Raw genomic sequence first — 26,013 nt, 5'->3', positions numbered from 1 at the left:
GGTGACCTATCTGATTGCAGAGCCGCCAAGACTTGGGGTGGACCTAAGTGCTGTGGGGTGTGATTGCTGCAGGGGGTGTGGTTACGCACCCTCACTGTATATAGTACTACTGTCTGTGCAAAGCAGGGGTTCACATCCGGGGGGTTTATACCTCCCATGCACTTATGAGCCCCTGCGGAGAATTAGGCCCTGGTAATCCTGGAAAACCAAAAACTGTGCGGATATGAACGCGAGAAAGTTTTTAAGATGGCTAAAAAGAATGCTAACAATACAGTTAAAGGTTTTGCGGCACCTCATTGAATAAAACCCAGAACCCCTCTTTGCAAAATGAATAAGTCATTTGACTGTTTAGTCTACTATAACTTTGTACAAAAGATTTGTAGCGTTGTGGTGCATATTTAGCCCTATGGCAGGTCACAGTCCGTTTTCCCCTCCTACACAGAACACAAATCCAGGAGAGGGTAAGTGCTCGTGTGGTGCTGAGTTAGACCACCCATGTCCCCTCCAAAGCATGCCGAGAAGACTCATTTTTTTTATTAAGCTAACGGATGTCCATTTGTATAGATAAGCAGAAATAGAGAACACCGGTTTGCAGATAGGGAGGTGTATTCTGGGTGCCGGTGTGCAAGCATAAAGTAAGTCATTTATTTTGTAACGGAGAAATTAGCGCTCTTTTTATCAGCAGGAATTTTCATTTACAAATCTGATGCTCTGATGCACTCAGTCATGACCCAATGAATTGTTTGCAGCTCCCAGTAGCATCAAAGTTGTTTTAAATGGGGGAAAAAGAACGCCTGACACAAATAAATAAAGATGTTTTCCTTCTATTCCATAAAGGTGACGTCTTGCCCATGAAAGATGTAGCGACAGATGCAATTGTGATTTAATGTGCCAGTGTGCTGCTGGTTGCATGGCTTTTGATTACACACTCCAAACCAGGATACTTGTGTTGCGTAACTCTTGGGAACAATTTCATTAAAACAAAGATAATTTGTATGTTGATGAGAATTCTCTGTTAAATACAACAGGGTCCTTGCTGCTAATTTTTTCTCTCTCTCTCTCTTTCCTTTAAGATTAATAATCTGCTTTTAGTTAAGCAAATACCATAGCAGGAGAGAATGAATTGTTGCATTTCATTATCCTTTGTAGGGGGAAATGGTTTAGTCTTTGTTTACTGACTCTTTGATTTAATTACTGTTTGAGGAGGGCTGAATTAGCTGTTAATTGATTTAATTATCCAATTTGTTTGTTTCAGGCATGATTCCAACAGAGCTCCAGCAGCTATGGAAAGAAGTGACTGGCTCGCACGCCGCGGACGATGTCGGGTGTAACAACCACAGCACTTTGGACCTGTCCACGACGTGCGTCTCCTCCGTGGCGGCGCCCAAGACATCCCTGCTCCTCAACCACCACGCGTCTACCAATGGGCAAGCTTCGGTCCTCACTCCGAAAAGAGAGAGGTGGGTGCTGGGCCAGGGGTGCGTTGCCTTATGATGTGTCTGTCAGGGCAGCTCTTGCTATGAGGGGCTAACCATTGCTTATACATGGCGGCGATCTTCAGAGCGTCCCTGTTATTGGTTCAGCAGACTCAGACTTAAATATGTGGTTGCTTCTTCTCTCAGGGGTCTATTTACTAATCAGTGTTAGGAGAAGTGAAAAGTGATAAGTTAGTGATAAGGTGCCAGCCAATCAGCTCCCAACTGTCATCTCACAGGCTGTGTTTGAAAAATGACAGTTGGGAGCTGATTGGCTGGTACAGTATCACTTTCTTATCACTTTTCACTCTGTCTCCCGACACTGCTTAGTAAATAGACCCCTCAGCCTGTAATGGTGTTACAGTGGATCTAACCGCCCTTTGCTGCATGTGAGCCGGAATATAGGTATACTTTGGTAGATGAGTACGGTCCATGTCCGCTTGCATATGATGTAGCAGTGCCCCATATAGCGATTCCGTAGGGCCAGCCATTGGGAACTATGCTGTAGGAAAACAGCGCAGACACAAATTAGCCACATTGCCAGTCACTCCAGGCAAACACCCTATTATTACCAAGTGCATACCGTTAAACTAAATTGGCTATATCATTAAACTAAGGTAAACTATATACCTTTTGACTGTCAAATATTAGGACTGTTCGTTCCCCCAATACCTATTCTTATTAATGACTTTTATAAAGAGCACCACAAAGTGTCCCAACAAGTAACAGTTATGTGGTTTGGGCAACTCACTGTAGATTGAATTAAAGTAGTATTGCGGTCTGGGAGTCATTGGGGGGGGAGTCAGTTCGCGACCCTGTACCCAAGCTATGAGCAAGTAACAATGTTAAAGTTGCTGAATAAGGATGCATGAGGTCGGAGCACTTGTGACATGGATAGTGCTAGGAGGAGAACAGAAGGGAGGAGGGCCCTGCCAGTCACAGCTTACATACTGAGGGGAAGGGCTGGGAAGGATACAAGGTGGAAGCGGTAGAGGAAATGATATGAGATGAGGAAAGTTGGTTGGCTGTAAAAGTGTGTTATTAAGGCACGTCTAAAGCTGAGCAGACTAGCAGAGGATCTTCCATGGGCAAGGAATTGAGCCTATAGCTAGGTACACACTGGAGCGATGTCTGGGCCGAAACGGTGATCGTTAGGTCGTTCATTAAAGTCGTCCAGTGTGGACGCGCAATCACTGTTGACGGGCATTCGTTCCGATGTCAGAGCGAAAGCCCGTTGCTCCAGTGCACTGGTCAGCAATATGCATACTGTAGATCACTGCAAGCGCAGCTCACATATCATTAGTGACAAACCTTTTTTTTTTTTTTTTAAAGCGTTATTTATATCCTTAACTTTCATCATTTTACTACGTTGTGCCTAAGTCATAGAGTTTACAGCTTGGGTTAAAGTCCATCAAGTATTAGTGTAAGATCTTATTTTCATCCTTTCTCATATAAGTAGGTTTCTGAACTCTGGTGAGATCAATTAACTTTTCTTGGTTGACTTTATGCATTACTGCTGCTAAGTAGAGATGATAGATAGATAGATATGAGATAGATACGAGATAGATAGATATGAGATATATAGATAGATATGAGATAGATAGATGGATAGATTGATAGATATGAGATAGATAGATAGGAGATATATAGAGAGATAGATAGATATGAGATAGATAGATAGATATGAGAGAGATAGATATTAGATAGATATTAGATATGAGATAGATAGATATGAGTTAGATAGATATGTTAGATAGATATGTTAGATAGATATGAGATGGATAGATATGAGAGAGAGATATGATAGAGAGAGAGCTAGATAGATGTGTGAGATAGATAGATAGATAGATAGATAGATAGATAGATAGGAGAGAGATATATTGAGAGATAGATATGAGATATTAAATAGATATGAGATATATAGATAGATATGAGATAGATATGAGAGAGAGAGATAGATTGAAAGATAGATATGAGAGATAGATAGATATGAGAGATAAATAGATATGAGATATTAAATAGATAGATATTAGATAGATATGAGATGTGATGCAACTAGGACGCACCAGGACACTGTGCTGATTAATTTGAGTCTAGGAGGGGTATTCAATATGGGAGCGATAACATCGTTTTTGCGTCAATATCGCAATTATGACGTCATTATCGCAGGTTTTACTTTTACACCCTATTCAATTTCAAAGACTTATCGCAGTTTTGACAAGTCTTTGATAAAAAACGGTGATAAGTTTTCACCATTGAATAGGTGTCTAAAAAAAGTGCAGAATTGGGGTTTAGGGGTGCAGGCTTAAAAAAAATAGCCTGCACCCCTGGGAATGAAATTTTAAAAAAAAGAACTGTGTCAAAAAAAGTAAAAAAAAAAAAAAAAAGAGGGACACCCCAAAAAATTAACTTAAAAATTGGGGTGCAAAAAAAAAAAAATGGGTAAAAATTGTTAAACAATAGGGAAATAGGTTCAGGGCTATTCTGCAAGTATGCGGCAGGTGTTTTCTAGAATAGAATTATAGCGGCAGGTGCACAAATGCAAAATTTTTAAAGACTTACTTTAGGGACACCAAAATATGCTAGTACCCATTCTCATGTACCCCAAATTTGATGGGACCACTTAAAAAAACGAAAAAAATAACCTAAGTGCTCTTCTGCATCACTTCTTCAATGTTGGGGAAAAAAACACCTGCTGCGGCTATTTAAATCCCCGACTTTCAATTAAAGGCTAAAACGGGGGTACCCATAGTGATCCCCCATGTTTTTACAACTTTAGGGGGGTCTTACAATTATTTTAAGTAAAAATTCGTAACTTTACGCAAATCCAACTTCGGAGTTTCCCGTTTTCGTTAATTTTATATTGAATACGGGGATAAGCGGGAGCGCGCACCAGACTTAACGCAGAAAAAAACTCCGATATGAAACGTTAACTTCGACAGTGAAGTTAACGTTTCATATTGAATACCCCTCTCTATATATGAAGCACAACGAAACTTGGAATAAAAAAAGCTGCTGCCGTTACATTGTAGAGCTCTGTATACAGTCTCAGTCGCACACAGATATACAAGTGTCACATATCAAATGAATCTGCACAGTCTGCTGGTGCGTCCTAGTTGCATCCCAATGCGACTTAGATGCATTTTTGGCAAAAAATATATGCCCGGCGTTAGCAGAGTCTCACAGGACCTTGCACCCCGAGAGGGACTTTTTAGCGTCACTGTAGCAAGGATGTGTACGGACACATCTGTCTAAGCTATGACATCATAACCCGCTGTTTATACAAGGACAAAATAGTGTGAAAATGAAGATCTGCACCGATCGGCATGAATTGAAATGACTTCCAGAAGTTAGACGACACATGTCATGTTTCTTAGACACATTGACTACCTGGATCCCCGTATTTATATACATTATGGATTAATTCAAGGTGTTTATGTACACCATTGGGTCATATACTATATGCTTTCTATCGATCAGTCTTTCAGGGACTTTGTTTAAAAATATTTTGCTGTTTCAGTCTTTCCCCCGAGTATAATTGTGTTTTGCCCTAATCAATGTGACACATAATTTCATGGTGTACAGTAAGATACATTGTACTGTATATGTACCGTACCACTGAACTAGTCACTGATACATTTTCACATCCAAAGCATGTTTAAAATAATTCTGCGGAAAACCTCAATTTTAAGGTCAGGCTCCTTTTTTTTTTTTTCGACGCTTAATAAATCCATAATTTTCATACTGCAGATTTGAGGGCAGCCTTTACAGGAAGAGGTGCAACTGTGCAGCACCTGGCTTCTGTTTAAATCAGTCACACAATAGGAGCAATTATTTCATTTCCCCAGCACAGAGGTCACAGCCATAGAATATATTTTTAGGCTGACAGGATTTACAGTAAAGTGTGCGAGAAGCTGCTCCTCGCAGGGGCTGTCTATAAGTGACGGTCCATCTGGTGTTACGGACCAAGGGGCAGATTTATCAAAACTCGGAGAGAGATAAAGGGACAGTTAGGAGCTGATTGATTTGTAATTTAGCTCTTTCAAAGGCTTAGTACATCTCCCCAACGTACCAACCAATCAGCTTCTAACTGTCATTTTACAGGCTGTGTTTGAAAAATGACAGTTAGGAGCTGATTGGCTGGTACTTTATCTCTCTCCACTTCATCTCTCTCCAAGCTTTGATAAATCTCCCCCCCCCCCCAACTCTGTATCGTCACACCTGTCTTCTACCATTACAGGTTTAACCATTGAGAGATAGGATGCGCAAACCAAACCTTCATATATAACAGCTGCTCCCTGTTTTTTGCACTGTATAGAGACTGGTTGCTGGGAATGTGTTTCTGCTCTCTAAGTTAGTGCATACTAATATTGCAGCGAATGAGTGCGCCTGTTGGCGACCCCTGTCTGTAATAGTCTCTGAGCAAGCGCTCCCTCCTAATAGTCCCATTATTTTGCAAGAGAGTCCCTTTTTTTTTTAAACTAAGACAAAAAGGGAGGCCATTTGCGGTTGTTGGGTGTGACCAGTGCAGATTGGGGCTGTGGTGGTTGGAAAGTCCTTGTGATGTGACTTATTGCATGTCGGTGTTCTCATGTTGCATCAGAGACCCCGGAGTACTATTTAGCTGTATGTTTTCTGTTTGTTTGTTTTTGAAAAAAAAAAAAGTTTGGGTAGTGGGATTTGTATTTGCACTAGAACAAAGGTGGCTGTTTTGCAGGAAGCCCACTGAATTCTTTCGCCTGTGATTTCCTCCTTGACTGTGAATCCATAATTCGTGCTGACTGTCAGTCTTTGTGCGGCTGTATTTGTGTTGCAATAATTTGTGGCTACATCTGGGAGTGGCATGTTAATTGAATACATATGATCAGACAGATGGACCAGGCAAGTGCGGTGCACGAGTTTTGCTGTAAAGGCCAGTGTGTATGTGTGTATACTCAAAAATGTACACAAGTTTTTATTTTAGGTCAGTGGAATTTATCTGTTATGAAATGAGCTGTTTTTTTCACTTCATAACTGTGCACGAGTCAGATGTTGCTGCTTATTAAGGTGCATACACACTAGACGATATGCTCCCTGAGCGATATCGTCTAGTGTGTCCCCGGCAGGCTGTGCTCAATGTCGTTCATGACATTGAGCACAGCCGCTGAACGATATCATTAGCGATATCGTTCAGCGCCGGGCTCTCTCACCCATTCCCTGACATGCAGCAACCTGACGAGGTCGTCAGGTTGGCCTGCATGTAAGCCCGATGAACGAGGATGACGAACGACCCGCGGGAACGCGCGTCGTCGTCATCGTTCATCTTTTTTGTGTTAAACATGGACGATAAAGTGGACGACTGAACGATAACGATATCGTTATCGTTCAGTCGTCCACTTTAATCGCCCAGTGTGTACGCACCATAAGACCGTGAATCTATTTTCAGAATATTTGTAGACCTTTTTTGGGGGTTTGTTGCATCCACACAGAGACATCTTTAAAAATGTGGTTGTTTTTTTGGTTACTGCCACAAGACCTCTTTGCAGGATATTACTAAACATGTTTTCATGACGTAACTTGAGGGATTGTCTGCAAAGTAGGTTCCCCCGACTTCAACCAATGAACTCCATCTTGCGAGTTGCTGTGGTTTATTTTGATAAGTAATCCACCATTATCACCCAAGGATTGCCATGGTGAATTCAGTCATTTTAGATTTAAAGCAGCCATCAGTCCCCAAGTGCCTCTGATCAAGATCGATCAATTGCCAGTTGTGACCGTTGGGCCACATTGCAGAGCCGGCTTTTCCAGGATTCTTCCAGCCTGGCTACACTTCTATTGGCACTTACCTGGAAGGTCGGATCTCGCTGGGTATTCGTGTGGGTCTTTCCTTTTGTACCTGATGAAGTTGGTGTAAGAATATGGACAGAAACCGCCCAGGAGATTGCGTACTTTGGGCCTAATTCAGAGATGGACGCTATTGCACGGGGCAATAATATGCTAATTCCGCCTCTAGTGTAAAAAGATGCCTACTGCCAGCATTGCAGATCCGAGGGCTGCGTCGGAAGACGCAGCATGTGAAGCTGCGTTGGAAGACGCAGACACTGGCCTCAGCAAACCTAAAAAAAAACGAGGCCGGCAAGCCCATTGCGAGATCTGCACATAGGCAGTGTGGTATGTGTGCATGCGCAAATCCCACACCATCGGAGATGTACGTAAACCATCGGGTTGCTCTTCGCTTCTGAATAATGTCCTTTAGGCCATCGTAGTTCATCTTTGAGCCAGTCTTGCGTGGACTGCACCAGGTGCTTAGCATGAGTGAAGCACTTCATGGTTTGGCTTCATGCATTCACACACGAGTGACAACTTTGGATAAGGCCCAGCCATTCAGAACTTGGATTAGGTATACTCCTACCTTCAGGAGGTGACCACTTACGTGGCCAAAACACCGTGACCAAGACCATGACTGGTCCAAACAATTTTGGTTGGATAATTATGGAGCCTGTTGAGCACATTGAAGCACGTGGCCATATCAGGTTAGTTTGCTGCCAATCGTCCAGAGATTAGGACCAGCTTTATTGATGATTAGCCTATCATCTTTATCACCCCCAGTCATGAATCGGCCATCAAAAATACAAACCATGTGTGCTCTGCATAAAATACAGTAGTGCTTCTCTGTGAATGGTGGATTTCGGTGCACAGTGCGATTTCCCTGGATCCTAGGTCCAAGTTAAAAATGTGAAGTGCAAGATTAAAGGACTGCGTCTGTGCCATGCTTATAATATAACAATAATTATAGTAACTTTGTCCCTTCTTCTGTGCCCATCACATGTTTCCTCTATCACTTCTGTAAACACGCTTATCTGCATTCCCACCCCAGAGAGGAAAAACAGGCATGTCCAGAGATCTGGAGCGAACCTTTTGATTGTTTTTGAGTGATCAATCAGCACTGCGCTGGGAAAGTTCATTTGAACACACCCGGTATACACACAGTACAAAAACAACAGCATTTCTCCTTCCCTTTTACACCTTACTCTTGATAACAGACAACAATATTTGATAGACTGCCCAGTTTCCGTTTCGTACAAATAACAGATAAACGCAGTGGCGTGTGAATACTGCAGTATAATATGTCTATGTTACAGACCGCAATGTAACGTGACTCTATTTTATACTTTGCCTATCTCTTTGCCTAACTCTTTGCAACCTTTCTCGAAGAAGGAAACACTTTTGCTCCCGTTCCAAGACTGAGACGAAGCAGACTGTAGTCCACAAACTATTCACAACCCCTGTAGGTCACTGGAAAACCGGTGATCATGATGTGGTGTAAGTGGGTGAGCCTATTGTTTCAAGCGGCCAGCTCCATTTGTGTAAAGAGCCAGACGTTGCTTAAAAAGAGATGACGTTCAAAATAGAAGGTGATTTTTCAAGAAGCTCCTGGTATGTCTGATGGACACGAACGTATCTCAGGAACTCCGAAAGAGGGTCTTGCGACCCGCTACGGGGAGAGCGGCAGGTGGGGAGTTTGACTGGGACGGTACACCTGTCAAACGTAATGCAGGTGCCCTAAGGCGAGCTAAAGGAGGAAAGAAACCTTCCGCGGAGCCGAAGGGAATAGACAGACTTGATAAATATAAAAAAATATATATCATTTTATTTCTGTAGTGTTTCTGATCATATAAAGTTCTTCTGATTATTTTTGTCTTTTGATCTCACCCGTTCTGTCTGTTCTCTTCCCACCCCTGTAACCAAATGCAGGGGCATATCTATAATGGGTGCAGGGTGTGGGTGCAGGGGAGCACACCCTGCACCCATGGAGCCTTATACTTGCCTGTCCGCAGTGCTGTTGTGCAGCACCGAGCCGGCACTGCAGAACAGCAGAAATCACTGGGAGAATGGCGGCGACCATTTTCCCAGTGACTCGTGCATGCGCAGTACCCCTGTCCCCGGGAAAAGAGCGCAGGTGCCATTTTCCTGGAGACCCGCGCACACGCCGTAGATTCCGGCACTAAGCCAGAATCTACTGCCAGTGCTGTGCCACGGGACCGCCGTAGAGAGGAGGGGGGCCCGCATTGAGTCTGCACGAGGGCCCCCTCCTCTCATGAAACGCCCCTGACCGAATGACTTTGCGTGTCATTGCTCTCAACCTATTTTATTAGCCTACATAATAGCTATATATTTTCATTATGTTTTTATTCAGTTTTTATTATTGTGGGAAGAGCATTGTTTACTTTGGAACCTTTTGTGTCGCACAAAAACAATACAGGAGCACACCTCTCGTAAACATCCTGGATGTTATATATTATTGGTTTAATAATATTTTTGCACTTTGCAGAATGAAACGGAATACATAATAATTGACCTGCCTGCTTCAGTAAAGAGTCACCCGATTGAATGATTTGCTTTTTGCGCCGAGGAGTCACTTGCATCCGCTGCGTGCACAGATTGATTGAGCGTTTTTGCTCTAGTATCTGAGGGGTTAAATTGCAACAATTACAGTCCTCGTCTTTCCCGCTGATCATGTTGTAAGGTGCATGCCATCCATTTGTGGAGCTGATTGAATTACGGTGCATCTTTACCCGTAAGTGAGCAATATATTATACAGAAGGATGCACACTGACTCGCTTTAAGCAACCATGGCAATCTGCTGAGGTACCTGCCTCGGTTTCTATTTAACAGACACAAACCAGAAAATACATGCAATTCCCATTTAAGCGAGCAAGACGGTATTTGGTACAGTTAGTGGAACAATATAGTATCATTGTGCACTTGGGTGTGAGAGCGGCGGAGTTATTGGATTTCATCTTGGATTCTGCTTTGTCCCATCAGCTGGAAAGTAAGGTCACCAGACAAAAGGGTGCTCGCCATCTGCAATAAATTCACAGCCAAAAATAACTGTTATTATTCTGCAAAAAGAAAAAAAAAAAAGGCCCCTTTTTTTTTTGTTTCCGCAAAGGTGATGCCTTTTCTTAAGAATGTCAATTAAGAATTAATTACTGCGTAAATCAAAGTTTGCACAAAAGAAAAAATATTTTATGCTTCTGTCTGCAATCTTTCGCCTTTCATTACAAAAATAGAGAGCGCGGCCTGTGCCTGTGGTTAGAAGTTAACAGAAAAGATTATTTTGGGAGTTTTTTTTTTTTTTTTTGCCTGAAATGAATCTGCTCGTAAAGTAATTCTGCCTAATTAGCACCTGATGTACTAACTGTGCAGCTGTGTAAATGCAGAGTTTGGGAAACTGATATGATATCCTCTTCCTTTAAGTAGCTTAAAGGAAGAGGATATCATATCAGTTTCCCAAACTCTGTAATTACAGTCCATGTTTTAAGGATATCCATGCTTGAGTCCTGTGCCTCAAGCATGGATAACCCTAAAACTTGGACTGCAATATTTCTATAATGTGTCATAATGGGTTTTTTTTTCACTGCCCAACTTTCTAAACAAGATGGCTGCAGGTTTCCATATCTAATTTAGTAGAGGGCTAGATAATTGAGATGATGCAGTAAGAATGATCCATACACAGTTACTGAGCCCTGTTCTGTTGTATTATTGGACAGTGGGTTAGCATGGATTATAATATCAGTGTGGAGTTTGTATGTCCCCCCCCCCCCCATAAATTTGGATGGGATTTCTCCGGGTCAGAGCCGCCCATAAGCATGACTGACCCCCTGACAAATTATGAATCTAGGGCCCCTTCTCTGAGTCTTGATGCCCCTGTTGCATTATCCCCCAACCCCTGTGAGGACAAGTCTACATTGTAGCATTACCACCACCCCCCAGTGTCCAAATGGCCCTCATAGTGGCATTACCCTGCCCCCTAAAACAGAGCACAGTGCAGCGTGTGTCAGAGGGTATTGATCATTCCCCATGGTGCAGCAGGGACATAGTTACTTTGTGGATAGTCATAAGGTCAATAATGACAAGGTGGACAGCGGTGTGTTGGACCTGGGATGCTGACAGGGTAGTAATGTGATTTACAGCATTGTAACTGTGTTGGCTTTAGAGTTTTAAACAGGGAGGGGGCAGGGGAGATGCGTTTTGCATGGTAACTGCCCAAAACCGCACTGCACGTTGGCGCAAACCACTTGATATCAGTGGGAGTTGAGACATCATGGCCCCTGTGGATGTGCCACTTTTTGGAGGTGTAGTCACGTCCCAAATATCAAACTCCTAATTTTGGCGGCTGTGGTTCTAAGTGGAAGCAGCCAGATGTGCTCAGTACAGGCTCGGACTGGCCCACGGGTGTACATGGGAAAACCCCCGGTGGGCCCCACTCCTTGAGGACCCCACCAGCTCCACTAGGTGTCAGGTTCCTGACTGTGCACTCAAATTATACATGGTTAGTCTACTAGAACAGGCCAGGCCAACCTTTGGCTCTCCAGCTGTTGAGAAACTACAAGTCCCAGCATGCCTTGCAACAGTTTTGCTGTTAGGAAATGCTAAAACAGTAGCAGGGAATGATGGGACTTGTAGTTTCACAACAGCTGGAGAGCCACAGGTCGGCCAGGCCTGCACTAGAGGGTCAGTAACTTGGTGGAGCAGGACCATAGATGAACTTGGGTGCTTGGTTAGTTTCTATGGAAACAACACCAAGATTATCCTTCCTGCCAATCAAAGTGGTGGATGGCCAAACCCTCTTTGGTGGCTGGTCACACCCCTTAGGCATGCCTACCACTACATTCCCCGGTGGGCCATCATGCTCCGGTCCGACACTGGCTGAGTAAATATGCCACCTGCCAATCCGGTCAACCCACCGCATGATAGTGAGTGGACAGGCAGGTTATTGGTTCAGACAACAAAATGGCTGCTTCCACTCTGTGTGAGTGACAGCAAGTGTCCCAATCCTACTTCCGATAAATAATATAATAATACAATCCAAATCTCCCATTTAAACGGAGAAGCACATTAGCAGCGTCTCTGGGGTGCGGAGCACAGCAATCAGTTAAGGAGATAAATAATCTGATTTGGCATGACACTCTTTCTCCTCTCTTTAATTTGTCTTACACATGGAAAATTATAATTAAATCACTCAGAGTAAGCCCCTGAGTGCGGGGGAGAGGGGGAGGGGACCAAACGCGAGCAGTCCGGGAGCGATTTCCAGTAGAGACCGCACTTCCCTTGCTGAACAGCGAGCAGATATTTATCAAAATCCCGTGCAGTTAAAGGATGAGCCTAGCCGTGTGATTTGTGAGCTGAGGGCCTCCGCTGCAATCAGGGCTTGTTAGTATCCCTTCCCTCTCCCATCACCAGCCCCAGACATCATTACAATTCAGCACTCAACGTGTTTAACATGCTTTGATTTTTTTTTTTTTTCTCTCTCTCGCGTCCCCTCTCGGGCAATTTAATAATGTTTGTTGTGCTGATTGTACACACATCCACTCAATGTATTCTACATTTCACATTCGCTAGCGTTACAGAGTGGGGTAATGCATGTGGAAGAGCGTTCCTGTGATCTCATTACTTTATTCTGCCTGTAGGCTAAATATTATTATTTCTTTTTCTCTCTCTCTCTCCTTTTAAAACCATTTCAAATTTACAGCGAAACCCAGTGCTGTGGAGAGGGCTTGAAATCCGTAACCGCTTTACTTAGACATGTAGCATAGTCTTAATAAATCTGAATTACATGGAAACGTTTCAACGACATGACGGGGCCGAATTTCCGCCAGCACCAGGAAGGAGCGCATTGCCCGGAGTGTTCTGCGGAGCACCCTGCAAGCCAAACGCAGGTGGCGTGGGGCAGCAACGGTGCCGCCAGCAGAGCCCTGCGCCCTGATCTGCGGAACCGCTCGCACACCCCAAGTTATGGCCCTTTCTGTTTTGAAGAGGTGACGTAGGTAACTAAAAGGAGGGTATAATGGGGTCTATACACTAAGGCCCTGATTCAGACCTGCTCGCTGCCGCTGGCAGCTCGCTAGGTCTGTGGGCGTATTTTATTTTGTTTTGTCTCTGGCCGCTCGCAAAGCTGTGGGAGCCCTCCCACAGCTTGTGCGAGCGGCCAGGAGACCATCGCCATAATCGCCACCATCGGCCTTGAGATGAGACCCTGCGGTAGGGTCTACCTTCCGCAAGGCCGAGTGGACTTCCTGCTCTAATAGAGCAGGAAGTCCACTACTGTACAGTAGTGATGTCAGTTAGCCCTCCCTACAAACGCCAGGCGTTCCTAAGGGAACGCCTGCATTTGTCCAGCCACCCCCCCTCCCCGCCTACAAAACGGGGCGAGCTGTCACTCACCATCGACAGCTGCCCCGTCTTGTCGCGAGCTCCGTAGCGACTGAACTTCAGTCGCTCAGCGGGGCTCGCGCACGCTGGATGCGGCGCTTGCGCAGTGCCCAAACATTGGGCCGCTTGCGAGCGCTGTGCACTCGCGAGCGGCTCTGAATCAGGGCCTAAGTCTTGGAGAGAGATAAATTACCAATCAATCAGCTCCTGTCATGTTACAACCCGTGTTTGAAAAATTACTATTAGGAGCTGATTGGTTAGTACTTTATCTCTCAAAGCCAGTTTGGGGGCTGAACTGATAATTCACCAGAAACTAGTCACCTCACTGAGGCATGAGGTACAACATGAATTGTCTGTTTTGGGTACAATTCCAGTCACGGATAATCTTTTAAATGGCGTTCCACTATACCTGATCCCGATGGCACCTGATGTCTTGTGAGACAGGCCCTTGTTGTTCAGGCAGTGTGTCAATAGTCAGCCTTTTGGATGAGTCATTATTATTAGAATTTATTTATATTGCGCCACAAGTGTTCCGCAGCGCCTTACAAAGTACATAAACAAATAGGTTGACCAGTGACTTACAGTACAATATAGGACATGAATAATCTACATTGCTACATTAGCGACCATAACACCCAGATGATAAGCAACAGAGCAAAACAACCAAGTGTTAGGTGCCCTAGAGGGGAGTAAGATGTAGATGAAAGTAGAGAACGGAGAAGACAAGAGGGTAGAGGGCCCTGCTCGCAAGAGCTTACATTCTAAGGGGGAGGGTCATGCTAGCAGTATCCGTAGGGTATGTCCTGTTGCTGCCCAGCCGGTTAGAAGACCAGACGATGTTGGGAGGGGGGGGGGTATTTCTTAGACATAACATTTTTGGGTCATTCTTAACTACAATAGATATAATATGGAGCGAGTTGATAAAAGAAATATTGTATCATTGTCTTTGTATGGAATTCAAGGCGATCAAGGTTAACATCGGTGAGTGGCTGATTTGTGTTTTATATTTCCCACTGATCTACAATAATAGAATAATCTGTCTGGAAAACTCAAAGTAACAATTCTGCAAAAAAAATAAAAAAATCTAATTGTCTACCATGAAAAAAATAAAAAAAAATCAGCCATATTAATCTCGGTGAATTAATGCATCTTCACTTTCCATACACTGACTGGGCTGTAACCATTTGACCTGCTGTCTGTCACCGCGTGGTAAACAGAATTTAAAGATTACACAGTCGACTGCTTCTCCATTTCAGCATTCATAGCGAGATCGTCGTTGTTCATAACTATACCTCCTACATCGTCATTCATACTTCTATTTTATTTCACTTCTTGAAGTTGATTTTTTCCCAATAGCGATTTTCTAGAACAGAAAAGGTCATCTGCTACCAGTTAACTGTTTGTTCTTGGCGTTTAATAAAAATTGAGCGGTTAGCATGACATCTGCTTTATAACACAGAGCAAATTAACTGGAGGCACACCTTACAAGCGCAAAATAAGCCGGGCAACCTTTGTACTGCGGAGAGCCTATACAAAATGTCAATAAAATCCATGTTCTGCTTATCTTGCAGGGTTTACATAAACATATGGAGAAGAGTGGGTGCACACTCGCAGGAATTTAAAGAGATATGTAGCCAGGTCATTTATCTCTCTACTTACATTTATTATTTTTTATTTACTAGAGGTCTCTTTATCCGAATCCCAGCTGTAAAAATCCGGGGGGGGGGGGGGAAATTTACAGAATTTTTGGAATGACCAAGCATTTCACTTTATTGAATGTTTCATCACAAACAAGAAATCTAGGGACAGCGCGATAGTTACGGGAATTGCAATACCATGACTATTGGTACAGCCAAGTAAGCGGGCACAGGCTGTGGGTTCAGTTTAAAACACAGTATTTGACAAGTTGTCGGCAGCTTCTGAAAGGTTAAGTGAGTTTAATGCCGGCCACACGAGGCGTCACTGCCGCTTGGCTCGAGTGCAAGAGTCACATACCAGCTTGGCCACACGTGTAATAGCCAAATTGGATGTGATCCGGCTCTTTTCATTCAGTTTGGCCATCGCCCAGGACACACGGGGTCCTGTAAATGCATTGGGAAGATGACACCGGTCATTAGCAGTCATTTAGCAACAGGTCTGGTAATGATCCGTTTGATCTCGATTGGATTACGATCGGACATTGTGTTCTTGGCCTCAGGCCAGGCATGGTGATGTTTTGGCCCACCGGCCGATATTACCGGCGATTATCGCCCCTTGTTCAGAATTGTGCTCACTCTTGCTCTAGCCAATATGATCCTGTATCGCTGCAATTCCGTCTCTCGGTCACTGACGCGTTACAACTTTTTGTATATTCTATTTCTTTTTTTTTTCCCGCTCGCTAGAACGTGAATTCTCCTAACTGTAATTTTCCTTTGTGCGGCTACTCAAAACTAACGTCGCGATGGGCTCTTAAAATGTAATTCAGAGACAGAGCACAATTTCCACATCACAGGTGGCATTAATATAGGCCAGTCCCCTAGGCTCTTGTAGCCACGAGCCGGGCAGCTTGTTTAGTGTCTGCATCCATATGGCAATCTGTCCCATTCATAGCAGATCCGCTGTAAATAGCTTTGCCTCTGGGGCCTGTGGTCATTGTACTGAAAAAGATGTTAACTCTCGGTAGCCTACAATCCAGCCGTTTGCTCCATGTGAGCTCCCATGTTTAAATTACAGTGTGCTCGGAGGAAAATGACAAATACATTTTAGTTCTTCCTTCGTGTTTCTTTTTTTTTTTTTTTTTTAAGCCTTGTAACAGTTGAGTAACCCAGCAGGTTCTTAGACGCTCTGTAACATCTCTTTCAGGAAAACTTGCCGTGGCAAAGACTCATGTCTCTGTTTACTCAATTAAAACAGCGCATTGGAACAAACAGCTCCTATAGATTTTCTATAGGTGGGGGTTAATCATTAGCCAGAGTAAAGAAATAAAAAAAAAATACAAAATCTCTTAACTAGTGTACAGAGATAGTAACCGACCTTGGATCGTTTATTGCATTAATAGACATTTATTTTTCTTTTGAACGCAGTTTTGAAGTTGGTTTCTTTGTTGGTAGAGTTTATGGTTTTACTCTTCAAGGCGTGTGCAACCACTTAGATTGTCAACAGTCAGAACAGGGACGGTAAGTCGACACGGCCATAACGTCGGCATTATGCATGGCGACAGTCAGTGTCGACACAGCGTGTTATGCCAAAATTTGAGATTGGGTTTAGAGAGGGGATGAAATAGTGAAAAATACTGTCGAAATAATGAACATGTCGACATGTCTGTGTCAACATTTATCTGTCATTGTCAACATTTCACTGACTGCATGTTGACATTCTGAATGTTGACGTATCACGATTTTGTCATTCTGCATCGTTCAATGGCCCGAACGGGTGGATCCCTAGGGGTGCTTTGTTTTGTGATGCAAGCGATCGTACGCAAAGGCCATTGGGAAGGGGATTTACAGCTCGGCCTGGTAAGGAACATGCAATAGTATAAGACTTTGATTGCGCTGGTTCATCCTTTAGGTGATGCAGTCAGGAAGCCGACAGTCAAAATGCCGACCAACGGCTTCCCGACTGTCAAATCCCGGCAGGGTACTAATAACAGGTGTCGAAATCCTGATGCCTGGCCTTATACCTACGCCGGAAGCCCGAAGCCTTGCATACCAATCGAAGGTAAGCTGGGCGGTGGGCGCGGACAGCCGCGGGGGTGGAGGGTTAGGGGCTCCCAGGGGGGACTTAGGGTTAGGCACCCCCCTCCCCGGGAGGGTTAGAGTTAGGCTAGGGTAAGGGGGTAGGGGTTACCCTAGCCTAACTCTGCTCCACGGGAGGTTTCTGTCCTCCCTGAGCTCGCCTTAGGGGTTAGGGTTAGGCACCCCCGGGGGGAGGTTAGGGTTAAGCACATCCCCCGGGAGACTTAGGTTTAGGGAAGGGGGGTTAGGTCTAGGCACTTAGGGGGGTTATTTGTTAGGCACTAGGGGGGAGGTTAGGACTAGGTACCCCTAAGGGAGGGTTGGGGGGGCGGTAGGGTTAGTTACACTTGCCTAAATCCCCTGTCGGGATTTCCACTGCTGCCGGTCTGCCGGCGTCGGGATTTGAACAGCCAGCCTTTCAACCGGCGGTCATTCATACTGATTCCATCTTGTAGATCTCACACAAGTTCTGGACTGTGTTGGTCTAATAATGCCCAAATTGACCTTCAGTTTGACCTTCCGTCCCAATGACTTGTCCCTGATCACAGTACTGCAGGTGATCAGTAGCTCTGTTGCCACTAATAAGATATATGGAACACTTGTTCTACAAAACTCTTTTAATGGCCCCATGTATATATGAGCACACAGTAATTCTAATCTAACAATACAATGTAATGTGATATAATAGTATTAGTGCATCATGTATTACAGGTAAGCCCCTTATATGCAAAACTGCACAAGATAAAATAAATCAGGATGTCCCTTTAAAATACAATCATCCACCCTGATTGGGAATAGCAGGTTCTCCAGGACGGTGTAATTTCTAGACCCTGAACGATCTGACACATTGGCTGTTGTCTCAGATTTGTGACTCCCAGCAAAGCCTAATAGGAAGATTGAATTCACAGAGGCTTTGCTAATAACGAACTTCGTTTAGAATGTTGTCCTTTATTTTTATTTGTTTTTGTTTTTATCATCGTATACTGAGACGTTTTCTAATTGATATATAGAGCATCCACTGTAGTAACAAAGCCACTGCTTGTTTGGGGTTGTTGAAGTCCTTCCAGAAACAGTGACTTGTCTTGGAAAACAGAGGTTTCTACAAAACCGAACAGATTCCCCCCCCTCCTCCTGTCTAAATAATGGTTCATCAGTTGGTGCAGTTCAGTGTTTCTGGAAAGCATGTGTTTGGCATCAAAGCATCTCATGACTTGAATCAGTGCAGCTAAGTCACTACGTATTGATTGGAAGATTTCTGGAGGATTATCCCCTTTGCTGCAGACGATCAACCTCTCTAGTGAACTGTGTGATGATGCATTGGGATGAGTTAGCTGTACCGGGTTCCCGAGACCAGCGTTGGACAGAGAAGGGAACTGCTCAAACTCATGCTCACAATTTTATTTACATCCCATGTGCAGTAACCCATAGCAACCTAACGCCAATTTGCTTTAACCCATCTAGTACGGAAGTCAGTAAATGAATGTGTTTGGGTTAGTTTTTATGGAATTTTGCAAGTTACCAGTCACTGATCATCATTATCTCAGCTCTTAGAATACTGTACTTTTATGGAACATGTAACACTACGGACTACTGTGTTCGACGAAACATCCGTGGGTTATAGATGAGGGCAAAAATGGTCATATCTTATTTTGTATATCCAGTCCAGGTAAAGATTGCATTGATATAGCAGCCTGCAAGCCAGGGGAGACTCAGTTTGTTGTGCAACAGGCCCATAATTGTGCAGGCCCATAATTATGGCCATTGTTATGCAAATAACCTCTTTGATGCTATTTAGCAGTAATATTATGAGGTTCAGCATGGTTAGAGTGTGCACTTGCATTGTCTCTTTATGCTTGCCGCACTACAAGTCTCAGCAGGTAGCACCTCACATTGTGCTTAGGGTGTGCAATCTAGGGCCCCTCCCCCTATGTTGTTGTGCAAAGAACCTGAGTCCTAGGATGCACATAGTCAAATAGGAATAATTCATCCTGATGAAACATTTTCAAGCAAGCATGTGCGAAAATGGACAACGGGACTTAAGTGGCCATTATGGGTTTTAATTTGTAGGTGTGTGTAGGGGCGGCCCAGTGGTTAGTATTGCTGTCTTGCACCGATGGGGTCATGGGTTCAACTCTGGCTGGGGATGCTCTCTTTGTGTTTATGTGGGTTTTATCCTCACCATCCAAATTGGCCATGAAGATCGCAATGTTTATGGACAGCTTCAGTCTATATGAATTGTCCCTTTTCTCAGTACTGCAAACTATAACCCTCTATTATACTAGTGGGCTAATTGGCTCCTCACTAAAACTGGCCGCTGTGTGTGTTTGTGTACCCGTAGTAAGGCATGGTGGGACAGTGGGACTGCCTCGCAGCGCTGGGGCGATGGGTTCAATTCCGACCGGTGTTCGCGTGGATTTCCTCCGAGTGCTCCGGTTTCCTCCCACGGTTTAAAGACATACTGGTAGGTTAATTGACTAATGACTAAATTGGCCCTGGTCTGTATTTGTGTGGTTGTAGTAGGGAAATTATTGTTGTAAGTTTCACTGGGGTTGGGACTGATGTGCCTGAATAAGATTGTCTTACTGTACAGCGCTGCATAACATGTAGGTGCTATATAAATAAAGGGTAATAATAAAATTGTATAGCACTGCGCTGTATGAACAAAACTGTATTAATGCATTGACAGTGAGCAGACTTTACCCCCACTTATTTATAAACTACCGTACAGTGTTCCCGCCATAAAGAATGTGTTTCCTCGAGAGATCTAGCTATTTACTAACATACATTTTAATAAAGTGTGATGTTAAATTCGGTATAATATGTCTGTGGAAAAGTGTGGAATAAATGTAGGCACTCTCAGGACTAAGAGCTGAATAATTAACAGTTCAGAAATGTAAGAAACGTTTTATTTGATGGCTTGCTTTACCACCAGGTAGCCTGCAGGTGTCGCTCTATTGGCTTTTACAACACGACAGAATGGTGACCAGCTGTAATTTATGACTCTATGCTATTTAGTTTCATACGATTTGATGATGTCACAATTTCCTACAACGGATTGTCTTCATTTCACGGATATTGCTTTAGTTTAGTCCCTTCCTCCCCAAAATAATATCTCCCTGTGTACTGGGTATGCGATTGGTAAACATTTAGATGGTTTTCCTATATTGTGTAGAAGATCAGGGGCTCAGTTCAACGACGTAGACTTTGTTGGCCATAAAACAACTACGTGCCGTTTAGTCCAATTCTATGTTGTTGATGATTTAATTGATTTTATTAAGGTATTCGGGTGTCATCATGTGTCGGTACAACTTCTCGTAGACCGTTGTCTCTTTCCAGAAGGTCTCGCACTTGCATTTGCATCTCAGAAACATTTTCGGCCATTTTTATTGTGGGTAGGATGGCAGCAATTAGGGGACACTTTGACCCGTTAACTTGGTCAGCAGATGGTCGCAACCTGCCAGCGCATGCTTAATATTTACTGACTGCACTAATAGACCTTCCCTATCCTCCTTTACCTAGGCGTTATCCCCAACCATCCGAATCTGTTCAGTTTGGCCACCCAGGTAGGTTGCCCAACTAGAAACAGATCCTACAGTTCGGACCGTGCTTACCAAGACGCTTGTGTAAAATTAAATATGTACCGTTTATAAATGCTTTGTATTAGGTGTCAAATAAAATAGATTAGGTGCTCTTCCGTATATATTACTGTTAGTTTGTATGATTCATCACAAATGTAAATTCTAGTAACATAATAAACATTCTTAATGTAAGAATTCCAGGGAGACCGGACTGTCCTAAGGAAACCATGACGGAAGCCTTAATTATGAGCTAGTTAAAACTCCAGTTATGTATTCTTGCTTTAATGCATTGTTTGCTAAACTGTGTCTTTTATACCAAAGCGCACAATCCGGCACTTGTTTTTTGCACATACAGCAGCTCATAAATGAGACTTTTTATATGCAGTAGTAGTTATTTATAATCGTTTTGTTCCATCGCGGTCTCCTAGGCTGCTCGGGGAATTTTGCATGTGTTTATTTGTTCATATTTGAAATCAACTTTTTGATCATCCATCAGTAAATTTTTTTGTGTCTGCCTTTTTTATTTTTTTTTTCACAGTGTTTCCCATGAAGACTATATGCAGAATCACCCCTTATATGGGCACGGCGTTTGCAAGTGGCCGGGCTGTGAAGCTGTGTGTGAAGATTTCCCATTATTTTTAAAGTAAGTTTTGTCCGACATTTACTTAGCACTGGTCACTTGTCTAGAGAACAATGGCAAACACCAACACACCTATAACCTACAGATAGAATAAAACGTTAACACCTTTCATTTTGTTGGCGGTAAGTTTTAGGGTGAGGATGGTTTTGCCCCTCAATTTGACACACAATGAATGGAAAACACCCTGAGATTTTCGAAATTACACGCGACAGTGTCATTTTATTTGAAGAGTCTGCAAATCTGTTGCAGCCGATATCGCTGTAATTTCCCGATGCTGCAGCCGTTTATCTGGCCCAAAAATGGGCGCAATGCCCAATTATCTCGAAAGTGACTTCAATCGTTTTATTTGATCATCAACATATCTGGCCACATTTTTACACTGATTCTCTCACCAGTAGCTTGTGGCAGAGCCGGCCAGCGCCTATCCCGCTTAACTCACTGAATCGTTTGTAAAATTAAAAATGGAATTTGTACACCTTAAGCAGCTGATTCTGAGTCGCACGCCATTGGCGATTTTTTTTTCCGACTGCGCTCGCATCTAAATCCCTAAAGGTGCCTGTGTATGGAGACACAGGACCAATTGAGCTGCACTGACTCTGGTATGTACAGGCTGGTGATAGGTGGTTATTCACACGTTCGCAGATCTTCCGTCTAATGGGCGTGTCATGGGAGTGTTGCGGACGTCTTGACTAGCTCAGACGCTTAGAACACATGCATTGTAGGCCATACCCTGACGGATGGGGCTGGTGCAAGTGCGGATGGTGGAGCCAATGGTTGCTACTGCAGACGTTCAAAGTGGGCGTCCCAGCCCTTGCGCATTCAGAAGCACGCTTGTACACCAGTGGAAAGGCTGATACTAGCGATAGAATAAAGCCGCAGAAGCGACTACAGTAAGAGACACTAATGCGGACGCAGCAACGAGCAATTTAGAATCAGACTCTAAATATATAGGCCGGAAAAACGTATTTCTGTGCAAACCTCACAGTCAGAAAGAGAACTTAATTTATGTGCTTTTTCCATATGTGTATCTAAAGGTGCCCATCCACTAGACAATTAAGTTGAGCAATTGAACGATAACCATCGTTCAATCGTTTGCAAATCGTTTGCAAAAATTTCTAAAACGACCAGCAATGCGCGCACCCGCTGGTTGTTTAGACATCTATCATCGTGCAAACATGCTGGTCAACCTGACGATAATGTCAGGTTGAGCATGTTTGCAGATGATTGATGAGCCTGCACTGATCGACTGCTCGTTCAGTGCAGGCTCGTCACAGACTGACAAACGACTGTACGATTACAATGTCGTAATCCTGCAGTCGATTTCATGTCTGCTAGTGGATGGGCACCTTTACTCTGTATGCTCGGTTTTGAATTGAGTTTACTATTTGCAAAACCTAGCCTAACGCTTAGAGAAACTGAAGGGTTAACTGCAACAAAATACCTTGTTGTTTGATGTTAAATTCTGCACATTGGAAATGTTTATTTTGTGGGTGTAGGTTTGTTTTCTAAAGAATGAGGAAGTGCTAATTATGAAAACTTAAGCGTACAGATGGTTTTCACCTAGTTTGGGATTAACTGAACGTTCCCCCCACCCTCTGTCTTTTTTTTTTTTTTTCCTCCACAAATCGTGCAAAATTGATCAGTCTCTTCAATAAAAAAATAAATAGTAGTTTTAATAACTTTACTTTTCATTTATGTATGTATTTTTAAAGAAAGTGTAGTCTATTGGAAGGGTACTAGTGAGAGCACTCTAATGTTTTCACAAGTGTTTTTATCATGGTAACATCTTGCTTACTTTAGTTGCTTGCCTAAAACTACTTGGAACATGTTAAGAAAACATTTCAAAAAGGTTCCTACAAAGAGGCTTTTGTTTAGCAGTAACTGTGAGGCTGTACAGCTCACAAAGGTGTTAACTTTCAACCCCTTAAGCACTTCCACATGAAATTCCAAGATCGATGTTTGTGGTTTTGGAAAAACAAAGTGTATGTTAAAGGAACCAGGTATACGCTAGTACACGCTCAAGCAGTACGGAAACAAGTGAGTTGTTTCATACAGAAACATTTGCATGTCAGAAATGTATTGCAGCTAAATTAAAAGAAGGGAACAAATTTAATGTGCACCCTGTGACTGGCACCCGTGTCGAGAGCTGCCCCAGTATTCATGAGAATGGCGGCCAATCCATTCACTACAAACCAATGATGTAATCGCATACCTCACAACCTCCCAGATTGGCATGGAACTTAGGGATGTATGTCGTGTTCACCAAGCAATATATGGGTAGCTGGGGGGCAACCAGAGGCAGCTTAGTCCCCTTTCGTGCCACGTTCACCCCAACTCATGCCGTGGAGTGGTCACACCATTCCTACTCTGTGGCACGGTCTCCCCACCCCAGTCCATGCCACAGTCACCCCCATCTTGGGGCATGTCAACACCCCCTATAACAATCCTCTTGTTTTCTTGTTTTAAATGTTGGGAGGTATGTAACTACTGTAGCTTCTTATGTAAGGGGACATCACTGGCTCGCAATAGAGGCAGCCATATTGTGGTCCACTTAAAAATGCAGGCATATAGAAAACCAAAATTTGTGGACCTTAAAAAAAAAAAAAAGTGCATATTTGTGTATAAATAAAATATATATATATATATATATATATACATATATAAATGTACAGTCTATATATATATATATATATATATATATATATATATATATTTTGTATGTGTTGCTGTGCTTCTTATTTTCTTATTTCGATTAGTACGTCGAAAGTGCGCTCCTCAGTCTTGTCATATGAGCTGTCTTGTGGCATGTCTTAATTTTTTTGATGACTGAAGGAAGATACTGGATTAGTGCAATATGAATATTTATTTGGCCTGGTGTATGCAACTGAAGTTGTAGCAGGACACAGAGGTCATTCTGGCCTAAATACCACACTGCCCTCTAGTGCTCCTGAGCATGCAGAGTCCTGTCCTGCTGCTCATGTCCAGCGCTGGGTATTATGAGGCACAGTTCACTCACTGTGTCACTCGGAGAGAGAGGCGAGTGCTGGGAGTCATGTAATGTCCTCCTATACTCCACATACTTGGGCATCAAAGAAAGAGCACTTCATCCGAGTCTGCCATGCTCGCTAATATTTCCGGAGTGTAATTACAAAGTATTACTTGGAAGACGAGGATCATCTTCAATTCACACTTTTATTGACACTGGTGACCATATTACAGCTATGTCTAAATGCTGAAATTTATTGTTGGCCGTAGTGTCACAAAAGTCTGAGACAGCGATTTCTCTATTCAATAAAAGTAGTTAAAAACCTTTTAGAAAATCCATAATTTTGATTGCTGGTACTTCATAAATGTATAAATGGTACTTTTTAGCTGTCTCTTTAGGGAAAAATGAGTTTTATCACCTGCGGTACCTGGGTTAATGAAATTGTGCGTTGGAGTTTAGCCAGGAGGAAAAAGATGAGATCACTCCAATGCATTGATACTGGCAACAGGTCTAGGAGACGGCTCTGGAGATTATTGTTATAATTTCTTTATACTATTTTACCTTCAGCATAGGAAATGGCTTTTTGCTGTATGCCTCAAGTTTCTACGTTCTCCCTTTTTTCTTTTCCCTTTTTTTTTTTTTTTTTAATTTGTTCAAACAGCAGGAACCCAGTGACCTTAAAAAAGTTACCTTGTGCCAAAGTAAACATTAAGATGTCCATCAGTGCCTAGCAAAGGAATTCAGTCGCTTCAAATTTCAGTTACAATTCCTGTGCAAAACTCCAAAAAATCACGTCTCTCTGCTCAAATTTAAAATAACGTAACCTCGACCCCCTCGACTTCTCACTCTCTTATGCTTGATTACTTGTGGATATTACCTGTTCAGGAAATCCCATACTTGCTGTTATAAATCCAAAATGATCTGGTTTTTCCGTAGACGGCCCAGGATATGCTAGACAGTAATGATGATTTGTTAATTTTTTTTTTTTTTTCCATCTTTTGTGTTTATTCTCCGTGTTGTTTAAAGACTGCGAATGACTGTTGGGATAGGTGACATCTGTCAGGGAGAAAAAGGAATGCCTTTCTTTTTATATTTTCCTTTGCAGCGGCATCACTCTCTACTTTGAGAAAATTCTCAGTGTGCACCTCTATGTACAGATAAACAAGGGCTGCATTGTACCCTGACATATAAGCCGGGATCTCCTCGCTGTCATTGAAGAATCTCTCTCAGATGTGTGTGAGCCAGTCTGAGATTTGAAAGGCTGTCAAGATAGCTTGTTGGTTCGATATGTGTGTTGCATATATATATGTAACTCTATTTAATGTAATAGTGCAGTATTACCGGTGATATCATTACCTATTCTTCAGTTCCAGATTTCTCTGCTCCCCCCTGCTGATTTAAGAGGATGGTTAGAAAACCATATGAG

At 43.1% G+C, this 26,013-nt stretch overlaps 1 protein-coding gene across 5 annotated transcripts in view; it reads left to right on the top strand.

Annotated features, from left to right (window-relative positions):
• Positions 1–26,013, top strand: part of FOXP1 (forkhead box P1) — an 801,632-nt gene that overhangs the window by 725,456 nt on the left and 50,163 nt on the right. For 4 of the 5 annotated variants that reach the window (XM_088459768.1, XM_088459769.1, XM_088459770.1 and 1 more), the window contains 3 exons: positions 1,256–1,460; positions 19,722–19,844; positions 21,500–21,604. In XM_088459768.1, the coding sequence (XP_088315894.1) occupies positions 1,256–1,460; positions 19,722–19,844; positions 21,500–21,604 (433 nt within the window). The remainder of the gene's footprint in view (positions 1–1,255; positions 1,461–19,721; positions 19,845–21,499; positions 21,605–26,013) is intronic. The other variant, XM_088459772.1, reaches the window with a different exon arrangement.

Source organism: Taudactylus pleione, unplaced genomic scaffold, assembly GCF_031769625.1.
Source record: "Taudactylus pleione unplaced genomic scaffold, aTauple2 ptg000934l, whole genome shotgun sequence".
In the NCBI taxonomy this organism is placed as follows: domain Eukaryota; kingdom Metazoa; phylum Chordata; class Amphibia; order Anura; family Myobatrachidae; genus Taudactylus; species Taudactylus pleione.
Note: the sequence above shows the minus strand (reverse complement) of the source record. Positions and strands in the feature narration are given on the sequence as shown.